Source organism: Halichoerus grypus, chromosome 1, assembly GCF_964656455.1.
Source record: "Halichoerus grypus chromosome 1, mHalGry1.hap1.1, whole genome shotgun sequence".
In the NCBI taxonomy this organism is placed as follows: Eukaryota; Metazoa; Chordata; class Mammalia; order Carnivora; family Phocidae; genus Halichoerus; species Halichoerus grypus.
The window spans coordinates 148,390,133-148,407,261 of record NC_135712.1 but is presented as its reverse complement, the minus strand read 5'-3'; the positions used below and the strand labels follow the sequence as shown (position 1 = coordinate 148,407,261).

General features: G+C 39.3%; 1 protein-coding gene across 4 annotated transcripts in view; it reads left to right on the top strand.

Moving 5' to 3' along the window:
* The window catches only part of OXSR1 (oxidative stress responsive kinase 1), a 93,932-nt gene that overhangs the window by 35,646 nt on the left and 41,157 nt on the right, over positions 1-17,129 (top strand). For all 4 annotated transcript variants that reach the window (XM_036094194.2, XM_078073518.1, XM_036094195.2 and 1 more), the window contains one exon: positions 14,023-14,078. In XM_036094194.2, coding sequence (XP_035950087.1) covers positions 14,023-14,078 — 56 coding nt within the window. The remainder of the gene's footprint in view (positions 1-14,022; positions 14,079-17,129) is intronic.

Genomic DNA, 17,129 nt, shown 5'->3' with positions numbered 1-17,129 from the left:
TGAGTGTTATCATGGCTTTTTGGATCACTAGTTTCAGCACATTGTGGTTAGGGTTTTAATTACCCAGCTAGCAAGTATTTAAAAAGTAACAAATATTTTAGTCGAATTGGAAAATAAAAAAACAGGAAAAATTAATCATTTCCTGTCAGGAGGCAATCATTGCAATCACTAATGACATTTTGTAATGTTTCTTACCAGTTTCTTGTATATGCTTAAAAGATATTTAAAACTATGTATGATTTTGTCTGTTGCTTTTATTGTTTTCTTTATATTTTACCTTGAGTATTTTCTCAAATTATTAAAAGCTCTTTGTAAAATAACTTTTTATTAAGACTTTTTTTTTTTAATGTAAAAAGCTATGTATCATTCATGGTCCAAGTACTCATGGCTGTCTCTATCTATTCAGTCCCTGGGTAGAGATAACAAGAATCCAAATGGTGTTGGATTTTGTGCTACCCAAATCTGTTTAATCCCTGGATTTGGTTTTCCTTCCTATCAGGCAATCTTTTCAGTCATTCTTAAGGATAGTCTCACTGCATATAAGAATTTGCTGTTGACAGTGCTTTTCTCTCAGCAATTGAAAGATGCTATATTACTTAATTCTGGCCTCCAGGGCTTCAGATGAGAAGTCTGTCATTTGAATTGATGTTCTAGTATGTTATTTTTCCCTGGCTTCTTTCAAGATTTTTTTTGTCTTTGGTTTTCTGAAGTTTAATTATGATTTCTTGGTGTGGATTTCTTCAGGTTTATTCTGTGTGGGGTTCCCAAACTTAGCGAGTCCATAGGATTTTGCCTTTCACCAAGTCTGGGGAGTTTTCCGCCATTATTATCTTTGGGTAGTTTTTCAATCCATTTTTTCCCTCCTCTTTTTATGGGGCTCTGATAATACAAATGTTAGCTGTTTTGTTATTGTACAGTAAGTCCTTGAAGCTCAGCTCAATTTTTGTCATCCTGTTTTTTTTCTCTGTTCAGATTGAGTAAATTCTCTTGATTTGTTCTCAAGTTCTGATTCTGTCCTTTGCATTCTGCTCTAGAACCCACTGAGTTTTTTATTTCAGTTATTGTAATTTTTTAGATAATTTGGTTCTTTTTTATAGCTTTTCTTTGCTGAGATTTTCTGTTTTTAATTTGCTTTGATAATCCTAAACTGCATGTTGAAGCCTTTTTTTTTCAGATAAGTCAATTTTAATAAGATCTTCTACACAGACATTTGCTACTGAAAACTGAAATAGCACAAAAAAATTTTATTACAATTTTTTAAAACCAGAAAATCTAGCATACACACCTGCCCTAATCATGCTCTAACCAACCACCCAAAGTTTTCTGTGTATTCCTTCTGCACAAGTTACTGGGCTTCCAATTTTTGATGTTAGGTCTTATCTTAATGACTTCAGGCCTCTCAAACACACAGGCAACACTCAAAACCTATTAGTGCTTCCTTAGGTCAAATCAAAAGGGGGAAGTATACTGAAGTCATTCAAATGCATACTACAGGATTCCTCACACATTACTGGGGTGAAGGTAGAAAAGATACAAATCTAAAGAAAGACCTTATAATATCATAGATTACCAAAATATTATACAGTTTGCCCTAACATAGAGCAGCTTTCGTAAGCTGCTGCAAAATGATCCTAAAACCCTAGCAAGAAGAAACAGTACAAGAATAAAGTTTATGTTTATGTTGGCTCCACGTCATAATTATTCTCCATACTGGTTTCCTCAGAAAGATCTTTATGATACAGGCAATAATGACAGCGACATCTAAATCTTTCCACTCTTGATTCACCCTCCTCAGTTTCCTTCTGCTGTAGATCTTTTTGAAGCTGGGACTCCAGGTAGCGCTGGTATTGAATCATTCGAATCATCCTTGCCATCCTTTCTTTCTGAGCAGTTAACAAAATCCTTACTCCAGTCCTCCTCCCGTGACTACTAAGGATGCGCTCATTCAGCCCCTGTGGTTTCTTCTCTCTGTTCTGCTGTTGGGGTGGATATTCTGGTAGAGGGGAAGGGAGTTTGATACTAGAGTCGAGGGTCAATTTACCAAGGTTCTTTGTTAATACTTCGGAGATAGTTTGAGAGGCACCTGAGCCTTCCTAGGAATTCTCTTCACTGAGCATCTGAGATGATCCCGGGGCCCATGTTGGGTAAAGCTGCTTTGGCGAATCCTTTGGAAACCTAGTCACAGACCGAAGCTCCTCTTAGATCTTCGGGGTCCAGTGGGAGGTGATGCTCAAGACTCAGCTTGTAACGAGATAGCCTGGAAAGAACTTTATAGCCCAGAAAGAGTGAGAAAAACTCAAACTACAACAAAGTGTGGAGTGGCAAGAGAAAGAACAGACCTGTTGAAGCCTTTTTATAGTGGCTGCTTTAAAATTCTTTTCAGGGACGCCGGGGTAGCTCAGTCGGTTAAGTAGCTGCCTTTGGCTCAGGTCATGATCCCTGGGTGCTGGGATCGAGTCCCACACTGGGCTCCTTGCTCAGCGGGGAGCCTGCTTCTCCCTCTGCCTGTGGCTTCCTGTGCCTGTGCTCTCTCTCTCTCTCTCTGACAAATAAATAAAATCTTAAAAAAAAAATAAAATTTTTGTCAGATAATTCCAAGATCTGATTCATCTCAGTGTTGATGTCAGTTAATTGTCTTCTCTTATTAAAGTTCTTCCTGGTTCTTGGTATGAGGAGTGATTTTTTAATTGTATCCTGGATATTTTGGATATGTGTTAAGAGACTCTTGATCCCATTTAAATATATATTTTAGCAGGTATTTACGCTGTTTGGGTTTAGTATACAAGTCTCGGTCTACTTCGGTGGGCTGTAGTTCCTGTGACAGTTTGAGTTTTAGGGCCCCTACAGTGCTGTTCTGTTTTGTTTTGTTCACCTGGCACTGCTGGGGCTCTCTACTCAATCCCTGCTGATACAGCCATTGAGAGCAAAAGTGCACGTCCCCAGGCCTGGTGCTGCTAGGTGGAAGGTGGGAGATAGATGCTATACCTGTGGGTCTGTGAGCACTTTTGTGGGTCTACTCTGTGGTCCAGGCCTCTTGGTGCCAGTGGGGCTCCCATTCATTCTCTGATGGTATTGCTTGTGGGGATGAAGGCATTTGCCGGAGCCACCTTTTGCTGCTGGGTAGAGAGTCGGGAGACACTGGGCCTGGGTCGTCCTTTGCCACTGTGTGGAGGACCAGGAAGTGCTGGGCCTGGGTTGTTCTCTGCCGCTGGGTAGCAGGCTGGGAGTTAATGGCCAGGCTGTTGGTGCTGCTGGTGTGGGCAGTATGGGCCTACCTGCTGCAGTGGATGTGGGGTGGAGAATGGAGTTTCCCATTTGGTTCTTCATTTAAACCTCTGGTTCCGGCATAGTGGGCCAGCCTGTAACTCCAGCTGTGGGGTCCTTTGCTAGGTCTGTGCTGCGAGGTTGCCCCTTTCTTGCTCCTTTGGCCACAGAGAACAGGCTTGGAGGGTGTTTTTTTCATTTTGTTTTTGTTTTTGTTTGTTTGTCATCTATGCCTCTTGATGCTACTCCCCAGTCCAGGATATGTTGGATTAAAAGAAAACTCAGAGAAGTCGTATAGTGCTCTTTGAAAGTGGACTTGGATTAGTGTAAATGTTTATAGCAAACTCTAGGGCAGCCACTAAAAAAGGAAAAAAGAATTGACACGCTGAGAGGAGAGGAAAACGGAATCATGTAAAATGCTCAGTTAAAATCAAGGCAGGAAAAAGGTGGAAGATACAACAAAAGTGTAATCTTTTTTTTTTTTTTTAAAGATTTTATTTATTTATTTGAGAGAGAGAGAATGAGAGAGAGCACATGAGAGGGGGGAGGGTCAGAGGGAGAAGCAGACTCCCTGCAGAGCAGGGAGCCCGATGCGGGACTCGATCCAGGGACTCTAGGATCATGACCTGAGCCGAAGGCAGTCGCTTAACCAACTGAGCCACCCAGGCACCCCAACAAAAGTGTAATCTTAAAAATCACCTACCTTTAAGGAACTAGAAAAAAAAATAACAAACTAAGCCCAAAGTTAGCAGAAGGAGGTAAGTAAAAAGATCAGAATAGAAATACATGAAATACAGATGTTTTAGATGTGACACTTAATAGCAAAGGCAACAAAAGAAAAATTAAACAACTGGGACTACACCAAACTAAAAAGCTTCTTCATGGCAAAGCAGACCATCAACAAAATAAAAAGGCAACCTATGGAATGGGAGAAAATATTTGCAAACCACATTATCCAATAAGGGATTAATATCCAAAAATATACAAGGAACTCCTACAACTTAGAGACAAAAAACCATAAATAACCTAACTAAAAATGGGCAAAGGCTCCAAATAGACATTTTCCCAAAAACACGATATACAAGAAGAAGTACATCACTAATCCTTGGGTAAATATAGTCAGAACCACAATAAGATACCATCTCACATCTGTTAGGATATCTGTTTTCAAAAAGACAGAGGTAACAGATTTTGGATAAGGATGTGGAGAAAAGGGAACTTTAGTGCACTGATGGTGGCAACGTAAACTAGTGCAGCCACTGTGGGAAACTATGGAAGTTCCTAAAAAAATTAAAAATAGAATTACCATAGGATCTAGCAATTCCACTTCTGGGTATATACCCAAAGGAAGTGTGAAATCACTGTCTCAGAGCCAAGCTATGAAAACGATCCAAGTATCCATCAATGGGTAAATAGATAAAGATGTAGATTATTATTATTCAGCTGTTAAAAAAAAAAAAAAAAAAAAGAAGGGGGCGCCTGGGTGGCTCAGTTGGTTAAACGACTGCCTTCGGCTCAGGTCATGATCCTGGAGTCCCTGGATCGAGTCCCGCATCGGGCTCCCTGCTCGGCAGGGAGTCTGCTTCTCCCTCTGACCCTCCCCCCTCTCATGTGCTTGCTCTCTCTCATTCTCTCTCTCTCAAATAAATAAATAAATAAATCTTTAAAAAAAAAATAAATAAATAAAAATAAAAAAAAAAGAAGGAAATCTTGCAGTTTGTGACAACATGGATGAACCTGTAAGGCATTATGCTAAGTGAATTAAGCCAGACAGAGAAAGACAAATACCGTATGGTATCACTTATAAGTAGAATCTAAAAAAAAAGTTGAATTCATAGAAACAGTAGAAAAGTGGTGTCCGGGGACTGGGGGGTCGGGGAAATAGGGAGACATTGGTAAAAGGGTACAAACTCAGTTATAAGATGAATAAGTTCTGCTAAGAGAGTAGAACTTAAATGTTCTCACCAAAAAGTAAATATATGAGGTGACAGATGTGTTAATTAACTCGATGGTGAGAATCCTTTCCCAGTGTATACATATATCAGACCATCACATTGTAACATTTTAAATATTTTACAACTTTGTCAGTTAATACCTCAGTTTAAAAAAAAAAAAAATCACCTACTTAACCCTAATCCTTCAGCAAATAGATAAGCAAAGACCCAGGAAAGTAACTGATTAAAGATCAGGCAACTGGGACGCCTGGGTGCCTTAGCTGGTTAAGTGTCTGCCTTCCCAGGGTCCTGGGATCGAGTCCCACCCACATCGGGCTCCTTGCTCAGCAGGAGCCTGCTTTTCTCTCTGCCTGCTCTCCCTGCTTCTTTTTGTTTTTTAATTTAATTTTATTATGTTATGTTAATCACCATACATTATATCATTAGTTTTTGATGTAGTGTTCCATGATTCATTGTTTGCGTATAACTCCCAGTGCTCCATTCAATATGTGCCCTCTTTAATACCCATCACCAGGCTAACCCATCCCCCCACCCTCCCCCTGCTTCTCCCTCTGCCTGCTCCCCCTGCTTGTGCTCTCTCTCTTGCTCTCTTGCTCTCTGTGGTCTCTCTTTCTCTCAGATAAATAAATAAAATCTTTAAAAAAAAAAAAGATCAGACAACTATCAAGTGCCAAAACTGAGGTTTTAAGGAATAATCAGAATATGGAGGGGAAAAAAAGCAAGGTATCTCCCCACCCCCATCACACACACATACATACAAACTTTTAATTAGGTTATTCTGAGAATAGCACCATTTTAAAGAAATTATATCAGTGAAATCAGCCCATTTATAGAAAGTATCTTACTCTAGGAAAAAATAAATAATGCTTTCTAGTTGTCTAAATTTTCCAACCAGCTTACATCTTAACAAAGAAAAATGAACTCCTCTTATGGTAATGAAGCAGAACAGTTGACTCTAAGGAATAATATATAAACTAGAAATCTTGGAAACATTGAAGGCATATTCTTCAGACAATAGGATTTTTCATCTCAAATTATATCCATTTGTTTCATACCTAGTTAAAATAATGTGTTAACAGATGACTGAAAAAGGGCATGACCAAAGAGTAAACACTTGGGAATATATTTCCCGCACTGTCAAAAGGAAAAGGTGCCCTGAAAAACAGGATTCCCATCCTCTGGATAGTGGTAACCCTATGGATACATACCTTGATACTAGCAATAAACATAATTCAGTTACTACCTCAGTTCTGATTTCACATTCAGGCAATCTTCGAGAAAAAAAATGTGCCAGAAACTGCTAATTGGCCCCTAGCGTGTCTCCTCTTCTTTTTGAATTATAAAAACATGACATTTTTACTGGGCATATGACCATCCAGAAGAAAGGCGACATTTCATAGCCTCCCATGAGGATCAGATACAACTGTGTGAATTTTTTTCTAGCCACTATGATGAGAACAAAAATGTATATACTACCTCAAAGTTGTTCCCTTAACAGGTTTTGTCAACCCCCAGCCCTACTGACATTTGGGCTGGACAGTGCTTTGTTGCAGGGGCTGTTCTGTGCATTGTAGGATATATTTAGCAACATCCCTGGCTTCTACCCATTGCATGTCAGTAGCTCCTCCCCCATCAGTGTGACAACCAAAGATGTCTCCAGACATTGCCAAATGTCCCGAGAACCACCGCTAATACAAAGTGGCATAACCTCTATTTCCCCTTTCCTTCCTTCCATTGAAATGTGGATGTGGTGATAAGCCATCTTGGACTACGTAACAAGAACTTAGAGATGGTAGAACAATAAAATAGAAGGAGCCTGAGTCCCTGATTCTGTGGAGTCACCATGCTGGACTGATGTCACTTATGCCTAGACTATTATATGAGAGGAAAAAAAACAATCTTCTGCAGCCATGTAGATCATCAGGGATTGACAAACCCACAAGTTAAATCCAGCCTGATGTCTGTTTTTTGTAAAAGCAACAACGAAACAGTCATGCCCATTCATTTACAGATTCTCTGTGGCTGCTTTAAAGCACTATGAAAACAAAGTAATGGTGACAGAGAGTGTCTGGCCCACAAAGCCTAAAATATTTACGTTGACCTCTGGTGTAGATAATAACAAGCATTCATTGAAACTTGAGTGCCATATAGTATTCTAAGTGCATCCTGTATGTTAGCTCATTTAATCTTTACAGTTACTTTATGAGGTAAGTACCCTCTCATCCCCATTTTAGAGATGAGGAAACCAACGCAAAGAGAGGTAAGTAATTAGCCAAAAGTCACCCACCTAGTGACATAGCTGGGACCCAAATTTAGGCAGTGTGCTTCTAAAACCTGCTAGGAAAGAAAGATTGTGCTAATCCATGAAGCTGGGTACACATTAGTTTAATATCAGTTACATTTTTTAGTTACTAACTCAGTAGAATTTAGATCTGTCACTGGGGTCATTTTCTTTAAATATCCTCTGTGTTGTCTTTTATTTAATATATCCAGTCCCTATTTTAAAAGTCGAAATCTTCACTTCAGAACACAGATAAAAGTATGTTCTTTATCCTAAAACTTTACATATACAGACTGTATATAGTTAAAGGAAATTAACCCAGAATACACATTAAGGTCACTGTCTTTTTTAGAAAGCAATGAAGAGATTCATATCAAGTTCAGGCAAAAATTCAGTCTCTGCTCAGTTTTGTATGACCGTAACATTTACTTTGAATATATATCAGCCCTCGTTTAGCTAAATGAGTAAAAAAGCCAGAAAAAATGCTGGAAGAAATAAGGGCCCAAAACTTCCAAATCATGAACCATGATGAGGACGAATACAAAGGGATCTGAGAGTAGACACACTGTAGTTACACTGTTGAAACCTGAACAGAGTATCTTGAAAGCAGTAAGATTTGGAAAACAACTCATCATGTAGGGGGAGTGGGAAAGACTAATTGTTTGTGTCTCCTTAGAATTCATATGTTGAAACCTAATCAGCATTGTGCTGGTATTTGGAGAGGTGGGGGCCTTTGGAATGTGATTAAGTCATAAGGGTGGTCCGCCCTCATGAATGGGACTGTCCTTATAAAAGAGACCCCAGAGAACTTCCTTGCTCCTTCTGCCATGCGAAGACATAGGGAAAAGATGGTCACCTTTGTCAGAAGGTGGAAGAGTGTTAGTAATGTATCCTCCACACTGAGAAGGCACTTTGAGACCGAAAAACGACACACACCGCTCCATACTGTTTACACGGTTTTATTCGGGGTAACTTACTGATAGGGGGATTGTATGGACTGACAATCCAGGCAGCTATGCAACTATTCTCTGGCCCCATTCTCCATCTAGTCCAGATCTTAAACCACAGTTTTTATAGTGTGAGGGGCATGGGGGTGTTATCGAACAGTAGCTATCTAAAGGGGCACCTTCTGTATGCGTTACTTTAGGGAAGATCAGAACGAGCCTTCCCACATCCGGTCAGGGCGTGCATTAACCTCCACACGGTCTGGAACACGTGGCCCCGAGGGAGGTCGTTGTGCAGGCATGGACAAAAATGGGGGGCTAAAGATGGAGTCTGTGTTGTCAGCACCCCTACACCTGTGAACCAGGAAGTGGATCCCCACCAGACACCAAATCTGCCGTTGCCTTGATCTTGGACTTCCCAGCCCCCAGAACTGTGACAAATAAATGTTGGTTGTTTAAGCCACCCAGTCTGTGGTATTTTTGTTAGAGCAGCCTGAACAGAACAAGGTAAGACAGTAGCGATATGATTGATTATTCCTGTCAGAACAGTGGAAGCCCGAGGTTATGAGAAGGAGCCCTACAGTCCAACAACCCCTTTAGGATTCTTATCTTCCTGGTGAATTATTCCTATTTTTTAAATTATATAATGGTCCTTTCCATTCCTAGAAATGCTTTTATATTAAAGACAATTACATCTTATTTTAATATGGCTATACTAGCTTACTTTTGCTAAGCATATCTTTCACTGTGGCTCATTTTTTTCTAGGGTCCTGATTTTATGAAGGGGTCTCAATTCTACTCTCAACCTTAAACTAGTCCAGTGCCATGTTTTCTGTTTAGGGGTGGGTTTTAAAACCTGAGGTGCCTAGCCATTTGTCTTCTCTCTCCCAAGGCTTACTGCTCTGGGTCTTAAGTGTTCCTTTCATTTCTGAAACTTGAGGATTTCCTTGTCTTTATTTCATGTTCAGCTATGTGACAGTTTCCCTTCCTAATTTATCCAGCATTTCTTTGTAGCAGGGGAATGATGGGTTTTGCAGCAAAGTCCTGGGCAGTAGTGATGAAAGACTGTTTGCCATGTTGCTGGAATGGATTCTCTATCTCACACTTTAAATCAAACTCTCATCCTTGGCTGCATATTGGAATCACCTGGGAAACTTCAGTAAATACTGATTCCTGGATCCATTGCAAGAAATTCAGTTAGTTGGTCTGAGATGGGGCATTTGCATTGGGGCTTTTAAAAGCTCCCCAAGTGATTCTAATGCAGCCAAGACTGAGAACCCCTGCTTACACTTCAGCAGCAACAACTCTTAGCTGTGAGTTACGCTGAGACTTCAGCAGGTGGTGGTCTTACTGGGGAGCAACTGGACCTATTTAGTAGCTTTCTCCACTCATCTTTATTTCCAGCCCATTTGTGTGTTAGCCTGGTGGATCGGGTCAGATAATTTTCCTCCATCTTCACTATGTTCCCCACTGACCCTTTAGGCTTTGGAGGTTTTAACTGGGGCGAACAGGTCTCTGAATTAGACTTCTGCTTTTCTCTCTGTATCTACCTACTCCAATATTTTTCCCGTTAAAGAGGTCAGCTCTAACAGAAATGTTGGCTCATTAGTTTAAGATGCCTAAGTGTAGTGTATTTTCCATCTTTCATTTTGATTCATTGCTGGTCTTGACCTTTTTCAAGTTTTCCACAAACTCTGCCTATTGATGAGTCATAAAAATGTCATGGGCAGTAACTTGTGCTGTGTGCTAATGAAAAAGTCAAGCATGTCTATGATATTCCTTTTAATTTTACAAGGAATTTGTAACTTTGGTGCAATAGGGACACATGAGAAATGGCATTAAGCTGTGAAAAACAAAACTCACTGTTCCTATTTAAGAGTGGATGGTGGATTTAACTATTGGGACTGCTGGGTTGCTTGATATTCTTTGTGGCAGAGTAAAAAAGGGTTCTTAAGGACTCTTTTGATTTCCAGATATTTAGTTACAAATCTTTTCCTTGAAAGGTCAGTTGTCCTGTTGGGTAGGAGGATAGACTGGTGTGTTTGATTGTCCAGTGAACCATTTAGCTTAATGATACTCCTCTGCTTTTATTCCTGGAAGCTGTTCTACAGATTGCACTTTGGTTTCTTTCTTTTCTTTTAAGATTTATTTATTTGAGAGAGAGAGAGAACAAGAGCATGCAAGTGTGAGTGGGGGGAGGATCAGAGGGAGAGAATCTCAAGCAGACTCCCTGCTGAGCATGGAGCCCAATGTGGGGCTTGATCTCATGACCCTGAGATCATGACCTGAGCCAAAATCAAGAGTTGGACGCTTAGCCAACTGAGCCACCCAGGAGCCCCCGCACTTTGGTTTCAAATGGGAAACAGGAATTGGTTATCTGAGGATTTGATCAGGAAAAGTAGTCACCCAAAGTGCAAGCTCTACTGAAAATGAATTACTCTCTCTTCTCTTAAAAAGACAAAACTTATGAAACATTTGAATAGGTAATACATATATGTGGCTTAAAAACTGAAAAAGCACAAAATGGTATATGATAATAAACAAGTCCTGTCAGTATCAGCTGTGCTAAATCATTTTGATACTATGTACTCTTGATATGACGTGATGAAAATGGCACTTTACTTTTGTGGTTTTCCTTCCAAAAATTCATAACACCAGTCTAATCATGAGGAAAATTCCATTAGAGGAGCATCCTATAAAATACTTGACCATTACTCCTCAAAACTGTCAAGGTCATTAAAAACAAGGAAAGTCAAACTGTCACAGACAAGAGGAACCTAAGGAGACAAAAATTTAATGTGGAATCCTGAATGGAATCCTGGGACAGAAAAAAGACATTAGGTAAAAACTTTTAAAAATCTGACTAAAGTGCAGACTTTAATAATGCATCAATACTGGTCTCATTAAATGTGGTAAAAGTACCATACAAATATAAGATAGTAATAATGGCAGAAACTCTAAGGTGTAGGGAACTCCTCTGTACTATCTTCTCATTTTCTGTGTAAATCTAAAACTGTTCTAAACAATAAAGTATTCTTTAAAAAGTCTTCTTCCTTTCCTGAACCTCTAGTACCCTGGTCTGAAGGGAACCACTTCTTGCCATTTTCTTGTGACTCCTTTGAGAGAGAACTTATGCCAATATAAACATAATATATGTAGATTCTTCTTTCTTCTGCTTAAAAAAAAGACAACGGCAACATACATACATAGTATTATCTCACTTAAGAATATATTTGGTGATTTTTCCATATTATCTCATATATTCATTACTATTCATAGTATTTCCTGATATAGATATACCATAGTTTAACTGATCTCCTGTTGTTGAATAGTTAGGTTGTTTTGTTTGACTGGGGGTGTATTAGTTTATGACCCGATTATTTAGAACAGAGTTAGGAGGTGGGAATTGGGGTTTGGGATGGTGGGAAGGGAATAGTCAAGTTGTATTTTGGTATTTAGTTGGATTTATTTATTTATCATTTATTCATTCATTCATTTATTAATTTAATACTCCACTTATCTCTGGAAGAGGATTTGAGGGAGATTGTTTAGTTATTTAAATCTACTTGGTGAATATCTGAAAAATGCCTTCTGTGTACTAATCATAATGCTAAGTAAGTGCAGGTGATACAGACATCTATTAAGGTACAGGTCCAGATCTTAGCTCCTGGTGAAAGAAACAGCCCCAAGAATATCATCATATTTTTGTAGTCTGTGCTAACACTGTGCTGCCGAAACACAAACGAGGAAGTGACTAAACTATACATTTTGAGTTTTAGATGTCATTCCAGATGAGCTTAAAAGGCAGTTGAAGGTTCATGGTTGACTCACGTGGATGGTTTTTGTCTTCAAGGGAAGGGAAGGTCCTCAGTTTTCTCCTGTTCATAGTATCTGGAGTCAGAGACTTTATATTTGTAGAGCAGACTTAGCCTGCCTCCACTCTAAGTCAGCCTCTGGGAGAATGTCCTGTAAATTGCTTAGATTCATAGTACTCAGTAGCATGATTTCCTTATGCTAAAGTATGCATTCAGGAAAATTACTATATACTGTGGTTTGGTGAAGCTGCTACACACAGTTGTGAAACTATTGTTAATTTTTTTCCCAAGGAATGGTTATATCTAAAGATGCAGGAGAAGGCAGGGACAGGGAAAAGGATGAAGTGTTGTGCTTTTCACTGGTTCCTTTTTGTGACAAAGCTTTCCTTCATGAGCTAGCCTAGCTTCAAAGACTGGCTCTCTTTTGTTTATTTAATTATAAATGTATTTTTAATTACGAAATAAATACATGATTGCATTTCCACAAGATATTCAAACATTTTTTCCCTTGACTCCAATTCCATTCCTTTCCACAGAAGGAACCATTTATTGCTCTCATTTGGTGTATATGGAAAAAGTGTGTATGTGTGTGTTTTACATTAATGGTGTCCTACAAAATGCACTATCCTCTTATTTGATTTGTTCACTTAGTAGGATGTATTAGACAGTATTTCGAGGCATAACATGTTGATTGACATTATTCCATTTTTATGGCTATAACAAAATTAGTTCAACCTTTTTGCTATTGTTGGCCTTCTGAGTTGTTACCACTTCTGGTTTATTATTACGAACAATGCTGTAGGACCCCCTTGTACATTGTGGGGGTTTCTCTGGGTTATTAAGAAGTGATTTTGCTACTCATAAGATTTAAGGATTTTAAATTTTGCCAGATACTTCTAACACATTGTTACATGAGAAAAACAAGTTGTAGATTTGAATGGATAATGTCATATCATTTATGTTGGAAGAAAAACCCACATATGTCACAGGAACATATTCTATTGACTAGACTGGTAATAGTTGAAAACTTTGAAGAAAATACTAGACTTGAGGCGCCTGGGTGGCTCAGTCGTTAAGCATCGGGCTCCCTGCTCCGCGGGAAGCCTGCTTCTCCCTCTCCCACTCCCCCTGCTTGTGTTCCCTCTCTTGCTGTGTCTCTCTCTGTCAAATAAATAAAATCTTAAAAAAAAAAGAAAGAAAAATACTAGACTTGAGAATGGTGGTCAAAGGGACTTTTCAGTGATGTTTAGGTTTTTATAGCAAGAAGGTGTGCATATCCTGTTTGAATTATAAATAGTTACCAGTAAAAATACAAATATCTTTGAATAATTTATATCTATCTTTATGCCTCAGGCATAGAATAGTCCCTGTTTTTAACCACATACTGACCATTAAAAAATTTTGTTCATGTATTATGGTGTGAAAAAAAAATCAACATATTTCAAAAAGTAGAATTAGGTGATGGTAGGTGAGGGTCACATTCTTTGGCCACTGTTATCCCAGTCAAGTATTTAATCATCTTGGGTTTTCTGGATTTTACAGTAAAAAGCTATCTGTTATCATAGCTTTCTGTTTATAATATTTAGATTCTAGTACAAGTGACTAAAATTTAAAAAATTTTTACTATTGACCTTAATACTCTTTAATGTAAAATAGAGTATTTAAATATTGCCAGTGTTGTGTGAATACACTAAACAGTTGTTTAAATTATGTGACTCCAAAGAATAGATGTTTTTTAATATGTAACTCTTTTTTTCTTCAAGAGATGTGAAAGCTGGAAATATTCTTCTTGGAGAAGATGGCTCAGTACAGATTGCAGGTAATGATTAGTATTTCTTTTTATTTTGATTTAATGGTCAATAGAACCACCTTACTTATCTTCTGTGTTTTCAGAGCCAGTTTTCTCTTCTAGTCCCTGGACTGTCTCTAGTCAAGCAGCCTATGTTGGCACATCCCTGCTGACTCTCAAGATATCCTCCACTATTCATCCTTCATTTTTTATCTCAGTCATTTTTCTGTCCATTAGTCATTACCTTCCAGTTATCACTCCTGACCCCCATGGAGTCATCTTCTGTGGGTTCTCATAGCATTCTGTGCTTTCCTTTGAAGGAGAGGTAGTCACGAAACCTCACTGTTTATGAATGAATATGCTGTAGAGGGGTGATACAGAGCTGCTTCTGTCCTGGGGTGATTGGGGTATTTGCCAGTGAGCAGGAGGCATCTGAGAGGTGGAAGTGCACTTTTGGCAGATTCAGAGCTGAAGAGATAAGAGCTGGAGTCCAGGGCCTGCCAGAGGTGTCTGTCCATGCTGGTGAAATACCCCTCCTCCAGGCTGAGACTCTAGAGTGGTTGTACCGCAGGATTGTTGAGCAAGCCACTCATCTGAGGCCTCAGCTTGGTCCCACACTGCTGGGACAGTCAGGTGTTTGGCAGGAGGAAGATGATCACCCAGACCCTAAATTATTTCTTCAGCTTTAGAGGATAATTTAGGTGCACATCTTCCTTCATGTCCCAACCTAAGGAAATATTTTAATGGAGCCACATAATGCTTCAACAGAAAAGAAAATATTGATAAATTTAACCCCTTTAAAATTCATCGCTTCTATCTATTGAAAGAGGAACAAATGTTTTATCACCATGAATTAGCAAAAAGGCAAACCACATAGTAGACAAGATATTTGTAGCATGAAATAACTGATATAAGGCTGAAATTTAGAATACATAAAGAACTCATTAAGAAAAATCAGATAAGGGTGCCTGGGTGGCTCAGTTGGGTAAGTGACTGCCTTCGGCTCAGGTCATGATCCCGAGGTCCTGGAGTCAAGTCCCACATCAGGCTCCCCCTACGCTGCGGGGAGCCTGCTTCTCCCTCTCCGTCTGCTTGCCACTCCCCCTGCTTGTGCTCTCTCTCTGTCAAATAAATAAATAAAATCTTAAAAAAAAAAAAATCAGATTAAAAATGGGCAGAAGATGGGCATCTGGGTGGCTCAGTTGGTTAAGCGACTGCCTTTGGCTCAGGTCATGATCCTGGAGTTCCCGGATCGAGTCCCGCATCGGGCTTCCTGCTCAGTAGGGAGTGTGCTGCTTCCTCTGACCCTACCCCCTCTCATGCACTCTCTCTCTCAAATAAATAAATAAAATCTTCAAAAAAAAAAGGGCAGAAGACTTCCGAAATGAAGACATCAAAACGTAAATGTAATAAAAGGTGTTCAACCTCACTAGTAATCAGTTAAATGCCTATATTATAGGCATGCCTTGCAGATACTGTGGGTTTTGGTCCCGATGACCACAGTAAAGCAAATATTGCAATAAGGCAAATTAAATGAATTTGTTCGTTTCCCAGTGTGTATAAAAGTTATGTTTATACTGTACTATAACCTATTTCTCAGCAGTAGGTCTCAACAGTGGGCTTAAAATATTTAGTAAACCTTGTTGTAAACAGATGTGCTATCATACAGGCTTTATTCTTCCATTTACAGAGCACAGGAAGAGTAGATTGAGCATCATTCTTAAGGGCCCTACCATTTGTGGACTGGTAAATGATCACTGGTTTCAACTTAAAAAGTCACCAGCTGCATTAGCTCCTAACAAGAGAATCAGCTTGTCCTTTGATGCTTTGAAGCTAGGTATTGACCTCTCTAGCTAATAAGTCCAAGATGGCATCTTCTTCCACTAGAGAAGTCTGTTTTGTCTACACTGAAAATCTATTGTTCAGTGTAGCCACCTTTAGGAATTAACTGAGCTCGAACTTCTGGAGAACTTGTTGCAGCTTCCACATCAGTACTTGCTGCTCCACCGTGCACTCTGATGTTATGGAGACGGCTTCTTTCCTTAAACCTCATGAACCAACCTCTACTAGCTTCGAGCTTTTCTTCTGCAGCTTCCTCACCTCTCTCAGCCTTCCTATAATTGAAGAGAGTTAGGGTCTTGCTCTGGATTAGCCTTTGGCATAAAGGAATGATGGGGCTGCTTTGATCTTCTATCCAGACCACGAAGACTTTCTTCATATCAGCAATTAGGCTGTTTTGTTTTTCTTATTTGTGTGTTCAGTGGAGTGGCACTTTTAATTTCCTTCGAGCACTTTTCCTTTGCATTCACAACTTCCCTAACTGGTACGAGAGACCTAGCTTTTTGCCCATTTTGGCTTTCAACATGCCTTCCTTACTGAGCTTAATCATTTCCAGCTTTTGATTTAAAGAGAGAGACTGTGTGACTCTCCCTTTCACATGAACACTTAGAGGCCCTTGTAGGGTTTTTAATTGGCCTACTTTAAATATTGTTGTGTCTTAAGGAATAGGGAGGCCTGAGGAGAGGGCGAGAGATGGCTGGTCAGTGGAGCATTCAAAACACACACAACATTTATTGAATAATTTCTACATCTTATAAGGACCTGGTTTGTGGTGCCCCCAAAACAATTACAATAGTAACATCAAAAATCACTAATCACAGATCACCATAGCAAATACAATGATAATGAAAAACTTCAAAATATTGCAAGGATTATTAAAATATTGACAGAGACAAGAAGTAAGCAAATATTGTTGGAAAAATTGTGCCAATAGACTCGCTCAATGCAGGGTTGCCATAGACCTTTAGTTTGTAAAAAAAGCACAGTATTTGTGAAGCATAGTAAGGCGAAGTATTAAAAAACGAGGTATGCCTGTAAAATAACATTAGGATACCAAGTTATACTGGCTGACTTGGCAAAAACATCTGACACTACTGTTGTTAGTGTCATTGTAAAGCAAGGAAGAAATCTCATATTCCAATGGTGGGAGAATAAATTAGTACAAACACTGTATTAAGTCGAAGTATGCATACCCTAGAACTTTGGCTTCTAGGTGTATGGCCTACAGAAGATCATGCTTAT